Raw genomic sequence first — 13,211 nt, forward strand, 5'->3', positions numbered from 1 at the left:
TGGTGTGGGTCTCACGTCGCTGGTTGGGCCTACGGCGGGTGTAGCAGAGGAGCGGCAGCAGCAGGGCCCTCCCCTCTCTCCCTGCTCTTAACACACACACACGCTCACACCGCGCCTGTCGGAGCCAGGAATGGATAACGGCTGCCTCCAAACATGGCACTGCGACATTATACCCTCGACTTCAGCCTCTCGTCGGCAGGTAAGAGGAGGCCGACTAGCGGGCTCGGCACAGTTAGCAAAACAGCTCACCTCACTGTGGTGAGCTCCATGCTCGCTTACTTGCTAGCTTGCTGGCTAGCTTCCCATAGACGTTAAACTGCTAATATGTCACTGCCCTTCAAGCGGTATTGTTGATTGCAATTAAACATCAGCGGTAAAAGCATGCAAACTTTTTTTTTTAACTGTCATTACTTAATTAAAATACACAGTACAATATTTAAATAGCCTTTCAAAAATGTATGTTAGTTGTGCATGTATGCATTGAATATTTAATCTGTATGACATTGCCGATAATAACAGCGCTATCTCGCGGCCATGCAGCGCAGTGTCGCCGGATGTGGTTAAATTCGTCACATATTTTCACGGAAAATTGTCTTTAAAATAGTCTTTTATATTGTTATCATTGACTCAATGGCGTTACAAGTAATATACATATACACTATTGTAGCGGTAAAGTCCTAAACTCTTACTGCTACTGGTTGCCGAATATAACTGAAGCTAGTTCAGACGTGTGCAGCTGGCTAATAATTGATGTTCAGAATTGTGTCCATGTTTAACAAAAATATTTATTAACATACAGCCACGTAAATCAAACTCACTTTGTAACAAAACCGGAAAATAATCGGGAGCAAACAAATCATAGCCTGGCACAATCAAAAACTGTTGCGCCTCCACTCAGCAACACCTGAGCAAGATCCCAGCCCCTCCCTAAGTAGACTGGCACTTCGCCTTGAGCCAACCCCTTTAGTGACGTCATGAATTTGACGGACAGAAAGAGTAAATTGCTCTAACAACTATATTGCCAAAAGTATTTGGCCACCTGCCTTGACTCAAATATGAACTTGAAGTGCCATCCCATTCCTAACCTATAGGGTTCGATATGATGTCGGTCCACCTTTTGCAGCTAATACAAGTTCAACTCTTCTGGGAAGGCTGTCCACAAGGTTGCGGAGTGTGTTTGTAGGAATTTTCGACCATTTTTCCAAAAGCGCATTGGTGAGGTCACACACTGATGTTGGTCGAGAAGGCCTGGCGCTCAGTCGCCGTTCTATTCATCCCAAAGGTGTTCTATCGGGTTCAGGTCAGGACTCTATGCAGGCCAGTCAAGTTCATCCACACCAGACTCTGTCATCCATGTCTTTATGGACCTTGCTTTGTGCACTGGTGCACAGTCATGTTGGAAGAAGAAGGGTCCCGCTCCAAACTGTTCCCACAAGGTTGGGAGCATGGAATTGTCCAAAATGTTTTGGTATCCTGGCGCTTTCAAAGTTCCTTTCACTGGAACTAAGGGGCCAAGCCCAACTCCTGAAAAACAACCCCACACCATAATTCCTCCTTCACCAAATTTCACACTCTGCACAATGCAGTCCGAAATGTAGCGTTCTCCTGGCAACCTCCAAACCCAGACTCGTCCATCAGATTGCTAGATGAAAAAGCGTGATTCATCACTCCAGAGAACGACGCTTTGCATTGGACTTGGTGATATATGGTTTAGATGCATCTGTTCCATGGAAACCCATTCCATGAAGCTCTCTGCGTACTGTACGTGGGCTAATTGGAAGGTCACATGAAGGTTGGAGCAACTGACTGTGCAGAAAGTCGGCGACCTCTTTGCACTATGCGCTTCAGCATCCGCTGACCCCTCTCATGGCTGAGATGCTGTTGTTCCCAAACTCTTCCATTTTCTTATAACAAAGCCGACAGTTGACTTTGGAATATTTAGGAGCGAGGAAATTTCACGACTGGATTTGTTGCACAGGTAGCATCCTATGACAGTTCCACGCTGGAAATCACTGAGCTCCTGAGAGCGGCTCATTCTTTCACAAATGTTTGTAGAAACAGTCTCCATGCCTAAGTGCTTGATTTTATACACCTGTGGCCTGGCCAAGTGATTAGGACACCTGATTCTGAGCATTTGGATGGGTGGCCAAATACTTTTGGCAATATAGTGTATATATAAAATAATGATGGAGTAACTCAAATTAGAGTAAAATGTTTGGTGGTAGTTTGCTATGCTGTTGCCTTCTAAATCCTAACAAACATAATTATGTACCTTTTTGACAGAAGTATTGATTAAATGTTTGTAAAATTGGACTGTATCACTCTACTATTTTACTGCTTTCGTGAGGTGGCGACTTGTCCAGGGTGTACGCCGCCTTTCGCCCCGATTGTACCTGAGTTACGCTCCAGCGACCCCGAAGGGAATTAACGGTAGAAAAATGGATGGATGGATGGTGTTTCTTAATGTAATATAGGCTGAATATTAGCTTACAATAAACCTACCTAGTAAAAGTAGCGCTGGGAAATGGCTGACAACTGTACAAGCATATAAGTTTTTGTATTGGTTGATAGCAATAATTATCAATGTTTTTATGACCTTTGGAAAATATGGACCAGGAGAAAAAAAATATTACATGTTAACATTTTTATTTCAAATGTAACATTCCTCTGATTATAATCCCCTCCGCGAGCAAGGCAGAAAGTAAAGGAAATGTCAACACAGCCATGGAAAACACTCAATCAACTAAACACAATTCTAAAATCACAATAAACACTTAAAAATATCTCTTGAAATTAATGTGTAAAAATAAGGAACATGTAAGGAATTCTTAATAAAGTGTAACAAAGTGGTGCAAAGTGTGAACATGTGGTTTACTTTCAGGAAGTTATGTGGTCTGTGTGACATTTAATTTGGTCTGTTTATTCTTATTTAAGTATGGAAATGAATTGATGTTATGCAGTAATTCTTTTTTAAATTCTGTTGGTCCAATTTTTTTTATAAAGTAGCATATTTGTTATATTTTGGTATTTATTTTATTTATAAAGTCCCTACCTGTTTTTTCCATACATCTAATAGGGAACGGACGAGGGTTGAAAAGAAAGGAAAAGTGCGGCGAAGGACTATGGTCCGTTTGGAAAAAATCCCCAAAACTGCAATACTGTCGATGGGACTTTTCCTGTTTTATTGACAATTGCTTCGTTTTATGCAGCACTCATTTTTAGTTTCTCTTCTCGCTCCATGCAGAGAATCAACAGCGAGACCACAAGATTGCACACCCAAACTTGATAGTTGATACTTTTATGCGACTGGCTGTTTCGCGTGTCCCTCCCATTGCTCACTAATCACTTCCTGTTTTGCTCGGTAACCAGACCACAAGTGCCTTTGTTCATGCAACCAACCATGTCTCATTCTTGCCAGTTTCTTCTGACCCCCCCCCCCCCCCCAACATTTTTTTACATATATAAATTACGTGTTTATTGCAATTTCTATTGATATCGTTTTATCGGCCAAGCCCCGCGTAAAAGTATTCTTCTCTTACAGTTTCATTCCAAAATGTATGGTGGGTCTATCCCAGTTAACTTTGGGGGGAAGGCAGGATACACCCTGTACTGCATAGTCACCAGTTAATTACTGGACACAGACAAACAAGTATTTACACTCACATTCACTCATGGATTATTTAGAACTCACACATGTTAACCATTTGCATAACTACGGTACTGGAATGCAAATAAAACTTGTGGTGCATGGCTCTGAGTACTACTTGATGTATCATCTGGTCTTGTAAAATACATAAATATTTCCAGCTGTGTTCATCTTGTTCCTAGTTGACTCTGCATCAACAGTCCCCAGCCTGCTGTCCATATTTCACGAGCAGGAAATGACAGAGATTGTACATGACACAGACGGGCGAGGATACCTCGCCACCTTTGTAGGAAAGAACGGCAGGTAAATATTTTAAAAGTAAGTGCTCATCTATTTAGAAATGAAGTTTTTTTTTTTTTTTAAAGGCGCTGAAGACCATCATTTCTAAAGTTCAGAATTGTTTTGACGTCATAAACCAAAACCCTTCTTCCTCATGGACATGATACTGCCTCTGACTTGTTCCTTCAGAATAGGCATTTATTGTCATTGCACATTAAGAATAACAAAATTAAGGAATACTATTTGCGGAGTAGTAAGGGGTTCAGTCTCGACATAAGCTCGAATACAAAACAGACACTATCCACTGAGCCATGCTGCCTGAGCTAGCTCTTAGCCAGATGAGCCCGCCCACTTTGTAGAAAAGACAAAAAAAGTATTTATACATCTTTAAAATATTGCCTGAAGCTCTGTCAACTAGCTGTCAGTCTGCTTCCTCTGTAAGTTTGTTGTTTTTCTTCATTGAATGAACTAACCTAGCAGGATGTTGTTAAAATATGACCGTATCCTTAGCACTGCACTGTAGCTTACATATGCTGTGTGTGTGTGCCTTCCTTAATACAAGGTTGTGTTATCTGATGGTTGGCATCCATTATGAAGGAGAAATGCAGAGTTACAGTGTGTATGAAAAAAAATGTATTAAGTACATAATAGTGCTTTTGGATAGAGGCGTGGACAAACACAGCTCATTAGCATTAACTCTACAGACACACAAATATGTGTTCTCAGTAGGGCTTGCTATGTTTTAATTTGTCTGAATTTCAGCATCAATGCTAGATTTTGCTTATTGTAGGACCTCTGACTTAAAATAGTAATTAAAAACAAAATAGTATAGTACAGGACATTTTAAACATGCGGAAATAATTGACTTTTGTGTTAGAAGTGATGCAAGGAGAATCCATTTAGAAAATCACTTTATTGATGTGTGTCCATTTAACTTCTTTATTCCATAGGCTTGTTATTCTGCGAGTGCATGCCCACGGGTTGCTCACGATTGACCTGCAGTGTTACGATGGAGATAACATTGCTCAACTAGACAATGTAAGTGCCCTTTTTATATTTTATTTTAAAGGGGCTGTTTACACTTTCCACTCAAATTTAAGCTGTGGTGACTCTTTCTTTTAATCAGCTTTTAAATACACTGGAGAATAAACTGAAAGTCCTCTTACATGGCAAAATTACACGCATTAAAAGGTAAGACAACTTGTTGAAGTTCCTGACGGGGCATGGAGGTTATACATGATTGTGTTGTTTCCAGGCTACCGCCGCTCATCCGAGGAGCCAAAGTGGACAGGTACTGGCCCACCACTGACGGGAGACTGACCGAGTATGACATAGACCGCGTGTTATACGACGAAGAATCTGCTTACCAAAATATCAAAATATTGCACTCTCAGCAGTTTGGGAACATGCTGGTCCTCAATGGAGATGTCAGTAAGTGTGGAATAGAATGTTGACAAAGTCCAATGTAGCATAAGTGGCTTTAAAATATCGACCTTTTGTGCAGACCTGGCCGACAGCGACCTGGCCTACACTGAAGCCATCATGGGCAGTGGCAAGGAGGACTACGCTGGCAAGGAGGTGCTGATTTTAGGAGGAGGAGATGGAGGCATCCTGGCTCAGGCTGTCAAACAAAAGCCAAAGATGATCACCATGGTGGAGATATCCTTTAACCAATCTGCTTGACGTTCATCCTTCTCTTTGAATGCAAGCTTTACAGACGCTATGTCTACTCTTCAGACTATCAGGTCTATATATCGTAACACATGGTGGTAATTTATTTATCGTTACATTTTGTCTCGAGATTATAATACTTTCATTCATTCATTAATCCATTCATTTTCTTCCGTTTATCCCTCTCGGGGTCACGAGGTGGCTGAAGCCTATCCCAGCTGCACTCAGGCGGAAGGTGGGGTACATCCTGGACAAGTCGCCACCTCATTGCAGGGCCAACACAGAGAATCAGACATGTGTTGTCGGCCTTTGAAAGCCACGATCTACGTCTTTGCATCAGTTGGCTTTTTGTTAGCACTGTTTGCTCCCCTTTCCCAGAACCGTATAGAGAGAGTTCGGACAACTAAACAACAGGTGCCATGTTGGGTACCAAGAATGTGTGCGGCTATGCACGGAAGCATGCTGTTTCTAATACGATAAAGAAATTGCAGACGTTTTTAATATAAAAAAATATTTTTCTTCATATATCATTACTTCCTTTTTAAAAAATGTATTATTTTAAAAAAAAGCTACCCTCCCCCCATTTAGTTCGAAACACTCAGAACTTAGTTTGAAACTTTAACAATCTGTTTTGAAACCCTAGAATGAAACTTTACAGTCTAGTTTGAAACCGTAGCATAAATCTTGTTTGAAATGCTAGTTTGAAAATCTTTACAATCTAGTTTGAAACCCTAACGATCCAGTTTTAGACCCTAACTATCTAATTTAAAACACTACGAACCTAGTTTGAAACACTAAGAACCTAGTTTGAAACCATAAGAACATAGTTTGAAACCGTAACAATCTAGTTTGAAAACCTAACTATCAGTTTTGGAACCCTAGTTTGAAATCTTAACAATATAGCTTTAGCAGTTAGCAGCGGCTGTTACTTGGCTCTGACGGCTTCGCTGTTGAATATTTTTACCGGATTGTGTTACCTCTGGTTAGTAAATAGGAGTCGTCGCCGGAGCTACGGTATGTTGGCTGTGCGCTACGGCGAATGTGACTGGATCAGTGTCTGCAATGCACGGTGGCAACTCCGGACGTTCGGCAGAACCTTCCCGCGATTTGGACCCTTCTTCAGCTCAGTGAAATGCGGGTAAATGGTGGGAATAACTATCAAACGCAGCATCAAAAGATATTATATATCGGTATGGCGGTATTGTCTCAAAAACATAACTCTTTCTAAAATATACCAGTATAACTCATAACAGCAGTTCATCCTCCGTATATTCAGCTTCAAAAAGATACGGTTGTGAAGCCTAATTCTTCCAAAAATAGTCATCTTGGCCGTCTGTTACGAAGTCTGCCACCATTAGAACACAAACGCATTTGTTGCTGTAAGTATGAACACACATTTGCTGCCGGAAAAAAGGAAGTGAATTCTGAGGAACAAAAGAAGTGTGTTCTGGTCTTACATAACTTAGACTTCCTTTTTATTGTCATTGAAATTTGAACTTTACAGTACAGATAAGAACAACATTTTGTTGCATTAGCTCATGGTAGTGCAATTGTGAATAATAGGGAAAGTTTAAAAAAAAGTGCAGTTCCACTTTAACAGTCTAGTTTCAAACTCTAACAAACTAGTTAGAAACCCAAGTTCGAAAACCCGAATTATTTAATTTTAAACACTAACAATCTAGTTTGAAACCCTAACCTTAAGTTCTGTATGATTTTTTTTTTTTTTTGTAATGGATTACTAAGGAATCCGGAGCTTTCACTGTGCTTGTAACTCACCAAAGATTCAGAAACACTAGCATGTAGAAATTCAAATGTATTTCTATTTACACTGGAATCATGTGATGTTTAACACTGTGTAAAGTTTGATTGACACTTGTGGTCCTTGACAAGCTTGAGCACATTGATCAGAAGGTGATTGACGGCTGCAAAACGTACATGAGAAAGACTTGCGGCAATGTGCTGGACAACCTGAAGGGAGACTGTTACCAAGTGGGTCAAGTACTTAGGCCACAAACACAAACACACTTTGCTGAGCGGTGCTTTTAATAAAACATACCACTCCTATGTATTTCAGTTAACAACCCTGTTATCATACCCAAGTATCGACATTAGAATCAAGGTGTTCTAGAGTGTTTGTGGTCTTGCAGATTCTAGTAGAGGACTGTGTGCCTGTGCTGAAGAAGTACGTCCTGGAGGGAAGAACCTTTGACTACATCATTAACGACCTGACTGCAGTCCCAATATCTACAGAGCCAGAAGAAGGTGTGCACAAGCTTATTTATCATTAATCAGGTTTGAAATTGGTCACATAATTAAGTGATGATGTTGTTCCAGGCTCCATGTGGGAGTTCCTGCGTCTTATTTTGGATCTGTCAATAAAGGTCCTGCATCCAAAGGGGAAATATTTCACACAGGTCAGCATTTTTAGACTTGATTGTCCCTTTTACCACATACTGCACATAAGGGTGCAATTTGCAACGTTCAAACAAGTCGGAGCATGTGTGCTAGTACATGAAAGTAACAATGCAACTTTACTTCATTGAAGCAGTGTTAGAAAAGTAGCTTCAATATAACAACATAGCATCCATTTTTAAATCTTTTTTTTTATTAAAGATCTCTCCACCACTCAAAAGCAACTCTAATTGTACTCTTTGTCTACCGTATTTTTCAGATTATAAGCAGTTTTTTTAATAGTTTGGCCGGGGGTGCGATTTATATTCAGGAGCGACTTATGTGTGAAATTATTAACACATTACCGTAAAATATCAAACAATATTATTTATCTCATTCACGTAAGAGACTAGATGTATATCAGCAATCGTCACACACACACTCATTGGATGGATCGATCGGCTTCAGTGACAACTGAAACCATCCTGTCTGGATTCAGAAAGGCTGGAATAATTGGAACTGCAACTGACGATGATTCTGACGTAAGCGACGTACCGATAGAAGAGGAAGCGGTGCATAGTCTACCTTTGGAGTTGGCAGAGTTGTTTAGAAGCGACACCGAGGAAGAAAATTTCATGGGATTTAGCGATTAGGAGTGACAGATTGTTTGGTAAACATATAGCATGTTCTATATGTTATAGTTATTTGAATGACTCTTACCATAATATGTTACGTTAACATACCAGGCACGTTCTCAGTTGGTTATTTATGCCTCATATAACGTACACTTATTCAGCCTGTTGTTCACTATTCTTTATTTATTTTAAATTGCCTTTCAAATGTCTATTCTTGGTGTTGGGTTTTATCAAATACATTTCCCCAAAAAATGCAACTTATACTCCAGTGCGACTTATGTTTTTTTCCTTCTTTATTATGCATTTTCGGCCGGTGCGATTTATACTCCGGAGCGACTTATAGTCCGAAAAATACGGTAGTTGTTTTTTGCTACATGATTTTCTATTGTATGCATTGATTAGTTTAACCTGCAATAGCATCCCCCATTCTTTTTTAAATTGCTATTGTTAGCTCGGGGTGAGAAGCGAGCTAGCTAAATTTGAGTTGTAGTTAGTCTAAAAGGTGATGTTGCGTCAAACGCTCATTTTTCTTTTTTGGACGACACTGATTGGACGCTAAGTAGGCGCTATGATTGTTCACAATGGCGTGTCACTTTTACAGCGGTCACATTATTAGTTGTGTTCCTCGTCTCTCCAACATCAGGGCAACAGTGCAATTATGACTGAGGCGCTGAGTCTGTACGAGGAGCAGCTGGGAAGACTCTCGTGTCCTGTGGACTTCTCCAAAAAAGTGGTTTGCGTTCCCTCCTACATGGAGCTGTATCCTTTCATGCTACAGGTTAAAATGTTGTTGTCAAGTAGAAACAGCAAAAGAAATGACTAAAACACTAGTTGGTACATCACAGCAATCCCTAACAACAGTGTTGCCAGGCGTACGATCATTTGAGCCCCAAGATATGCATTAATATTGGCAAACAAGACACTCAAGTTGTTCATGTTGCGCATTGTCGCACGTACCTTTTACAGCCCAGTGGGGGCACTGTTCTGCCGGTGGCAGGATTTTTTGACCTATAGGCTGGACTATTGCTGGGATGTTCCTGACGTCACGTCCGGCTCACGTCTCGCCCAATGAATACTGGTGGTGGTCAAGCTAGCTCGGTTCTCAAAGGCGCCATTTAACCTTTCTCGAAGAAAAAAAGCCCTCTGCTTGTGTTGTTTTCGGCTGTACGAACTGTTCAAATCGCGAAAAGGATAAACGTTTTTTCCGAGTTTCTCGAGAGGTTATCGAAAATCTGTGCAAAAAAAGAAAGAAAATGCAGCCATTTGGTAAAAAGATGAAGTTACCTTGCTAAAAAAAAAGTTTTATCACAGCGTTAGTGGCTGCCATGAGCCTGTTTTGCACTGCACATTTTTTCAACACGGGTTTGCAGGTTTGATACTGCCACTCTTAAGTCATGCTCGATGTTGAGTTGAGATTAGAAATTAGGGTAGCTAGCTACTTTCTGACATTTGTGTCTTATGCTTTCTGACTTGTGCTGGTCGTGACTCGCGGGCGAGCGGCACAACGCAATTTGTTTATTACGTCGGCATAGAGATGGTGTTCCGCCGTAAGAGACATTATTTATTCCTCTTTATTTGATGCTTGTCTGGGTTTTTAAATGAAATGACATGTATTTGTATAAAAAAAATAATACAAAAAAAAAAATTGTTAAAAAAAACTTCTCGTCACCCGTGCCCCCCCAGTCATGCCTCCTCACGCCCCCCACTTTGAGAACCACTGCTCTAGTCCAAGGGAGGAGAGGCGAATAATGTATGAGTTTGCAGTGATCACTTAGTTAAAGGTTTGTTTGATATACTTTTAATGTTGATTATTTCCCATTTCGGTATTATCTTGATACTATTTGTATTTCTTAAACATATGTTTGCTACGAGTGTTTCGTAAAGCACCAACTCGGCATGTCTAAAAAATTTTAAAAAGCAAATGTGAGCGAAACCTAAAATAGCTTTTACCAAAGACAACAATCATGAATGAAGCTTTCTGCACCTACACAATGATAAAGATGGGAAAAACATGCACTCGTAAACGGCGCGTGCAACAGCAACAAACATGGCAGTAGACGTGAAGTTAAATCATGAAATGCAACCTTACCCAAGCAAACGCGGGGCATGATTTACCCAGGAGAGTCTTAATACCAATGTCTTTGACCCAGCCACACACAAAGAAGTTGTAGACCTCCGTGCTTTTCCAAGTTTCCATCTGTTTTGTCGTGTAGAATGGCGTCTGGAGCACAATAGTTCCATATGTCTGAGAACGGGACCGACGTATAATCCTTTAACTCGACAAATCTTTTTTTGATAAAGTATAAGGATCTATTCCATTGCATAGTTAGATTTTTTTATTAGTATCGTATATAGATTTAAGCCTCTTTTCTACTCAGATAGTTTGCACGCTGCTTGCTGTACAACAGCCATCTTAGCTTGGTTGACCACCACTGGTTTTCACTTCCTGGAAGAAGTCACATGTCTGAATACCAGCTATTGCTGCGGTGGAAATTACATCCACATATATAAATATAAATGCGGTCAGTGTTTTATAAATGTATATTAGTTGAAGATTAATTGATGCAACAGAAAACCAGTTGCTTTTTTTAACTGATTTAATCGATGAATTGTTGCAGCTCTGAGTGTACACCATCCGGGGTAATGTTTTGCTATAGTACATGGGGTGTTATCGTCATACTATTTTAGTATTAACAATATATATATTTGTAATTATAGTATTAGTATCTAGTGTTGGATTCAACATTAGTTTTTTTTCCTGTGTTTGGATTTCCTAATATAAGAAGTAAAAATACAGTGGAATCTCGATTTATGAACTTGGCTCTTGAAGATGGTTCACAAATTGCAAAGTTTGTATAGTGAAGCAGAGTTCCCCATTAGAAGCCATGTAAACATTAATTACTGGTTCTAGCCTCAACCAAAGTCCCTATTTTAGTAAAACGAACGGCAGAGAGGGGAGAGAAAGTGTGTGTGTGTGTGTGCGTGCGTGCGTGCGTGCGTGTCTCAAGTTTTAAGGCCACATAATATCAAACCTTTCCAGGCTGGTTTGTTGGCTTTTTTGAACCCATATTGAGTTAGAAAAATAGACAAAACTTGATGAATGGTGAGAAAAGAAACACGCTGAAGCACTGAGAAGTGGCAACTGAGTAATGGACTTTGTAAACAGGATGTGACGTAGGGGGCTCCGCCCCTCCAAAATGTCTGCGCCCTGTGTGTACTGTACTGCACAGGAAGTGATGTCATCAAAATGGCAACACCCCAAAGCTTCTAGCGTCACACAAAATGAAGGACTTAATGAAGTTTTCGTACACCGAGACATGATTCGCACACAGAGGCATATTTGCCACGATCTAGTTTCGTAAATCGAAAAGTTGGCAAATAGAGGGGTTTGTAAATGGAGGATCCACTTTAGCTATCATGTGTTGACAATGTCCTTGAAATCAAGTCTTTGTGCATCATCCTTAACTGTACGTGTCAGCTGGGTTTTCTACACCGTGTGGAAGAAGTAAATTCTCACTGATTTCTTTTTTCTTTTTTCTCCAGCTGCTGGAATGTGAATAGGCCTTTTTTTCTGTTACAGCCCTCAAGGTGTGTTCAGACTGAACATGACCTCAGAATAACAACTACCTTAAAGATAAAACATGACACAACACATTTGTATGATGAGTATCAGTCACCTTCACAAACAAAGTGTTGCTAGAACACTCTGGCGGTCTGTCAGCTCTGACCACATCTGGAGGAATACTTTTATTTCTGCCTCTCTTTGTCTGCCTTTTTTTCATTTGTGTTTGTAAAAGCCTGGTTATTATGATCGTGGTTGCACTCTTCAATTGTGAGCCCATACACTGTTTGTGTGACATTACTGATTCGAAGTTAGCGCTAAAACTGTGTCATTTATGTTCTCACAACAGAATTCTTTGTTGGCTGTTTTTGCTGCAGATTTTCTGATTGTTGTTTTCCAGCTGTGCATTCAAATGTCCAAAATATGTTTTAAAAGGGAAACTATTCCACCAGTTTAATTCCACCCTTGTGCTATTTTTACATCATGTTTTATTATTAGTAACATTGGCTTTTCTCCTGATCATGCGTACCACTCACGCATGTGAAGGACACTGAATGTAGCTTACGCAGCACGTTTACAAGCAACCCTGTGGGACTCGGTTACATTTATTCCCTTTAAGTTCCACAAAAATTATGTTGTCCCACTTTTTTTTATTTTGTGACAATTAGTAATTCAAGTGGTTTTGTGTGATGGATTTTTTTTGTGGGAGGGGGAAAGAAATGTTGGAAGAAATATAGAAAAACCCTTTGTATGTTTTAAAGAAGCATCATAAAGACCAATTATGACATGAATGCCTCAAGGATTAAAAAGTAGCAACAATGGGAAATGTCATAGATCAGGCTTCAAAATGAAATGCTTGCATTGGCCTTCTTGTTGTAAGTAAAGAACAGGAAGTCCATTTACTGCATGTGTTCATTTACATGGAATTGTATCCAAAGCGAGTACAAAATAAAACTATTTGTATCATGCACCAGTCCAAAAAAAGTCATTGTGTGTGTGTGTGTGTGTGTGTGTGTGCAATAAAAAA

At 40.0% G+C, this 13,211-nt stretch overlaps 1 protein-coding gene across 1 annotated transcript; it reads left to right on the forward strand.

Moving 5' to 3' along the window:
• The first annotated feature begins 7 nt into the window (after nt 1-7).
• Nucleotides 8-13,152, forward strand: sms (spermine synthase). Its single transcript, XM_072913799.1, has 11 exons — nt 8-199; nt 3,829-3,949; nt 4,876-4,963; nt 5,052-5,116; nt 5,181-5,356; nt 5,430-5,584; nt 7,496-7,585; nt 7,744-7,858; nt 7,931-8,010; nt 9,266-9,381; nt 12,101-13,152. Exons 1-11 carry the CDS (start codon nt 154-156, stop codon nt 12,129-12,131), a joined length of 1,083 nt encoding a protein of 360 aa, XP_072769900.1. The 5' UTR covers nt 8-153; the 3' UTR covers nt 12,132-13,152.
• Nucleotides 13,153-13,211: the final 59 nt, after the last annotated feature.

This window comes from Nerophis lumbriciformis, linkage group LG09 (genome assembly GCF_033978685.3).
Source record: "Nerophis lumbriciformis linkage group LG09, RoL_Nlum_v2.1, whole genome shotgun sequence".
NCBI classification, from domain to species: Eukaryota; Metazoa; Chordata; class Actinopteri; order Syngnathiformes; family Syngnathidae; genus Nerophis; species Nerophis lumbriciformis.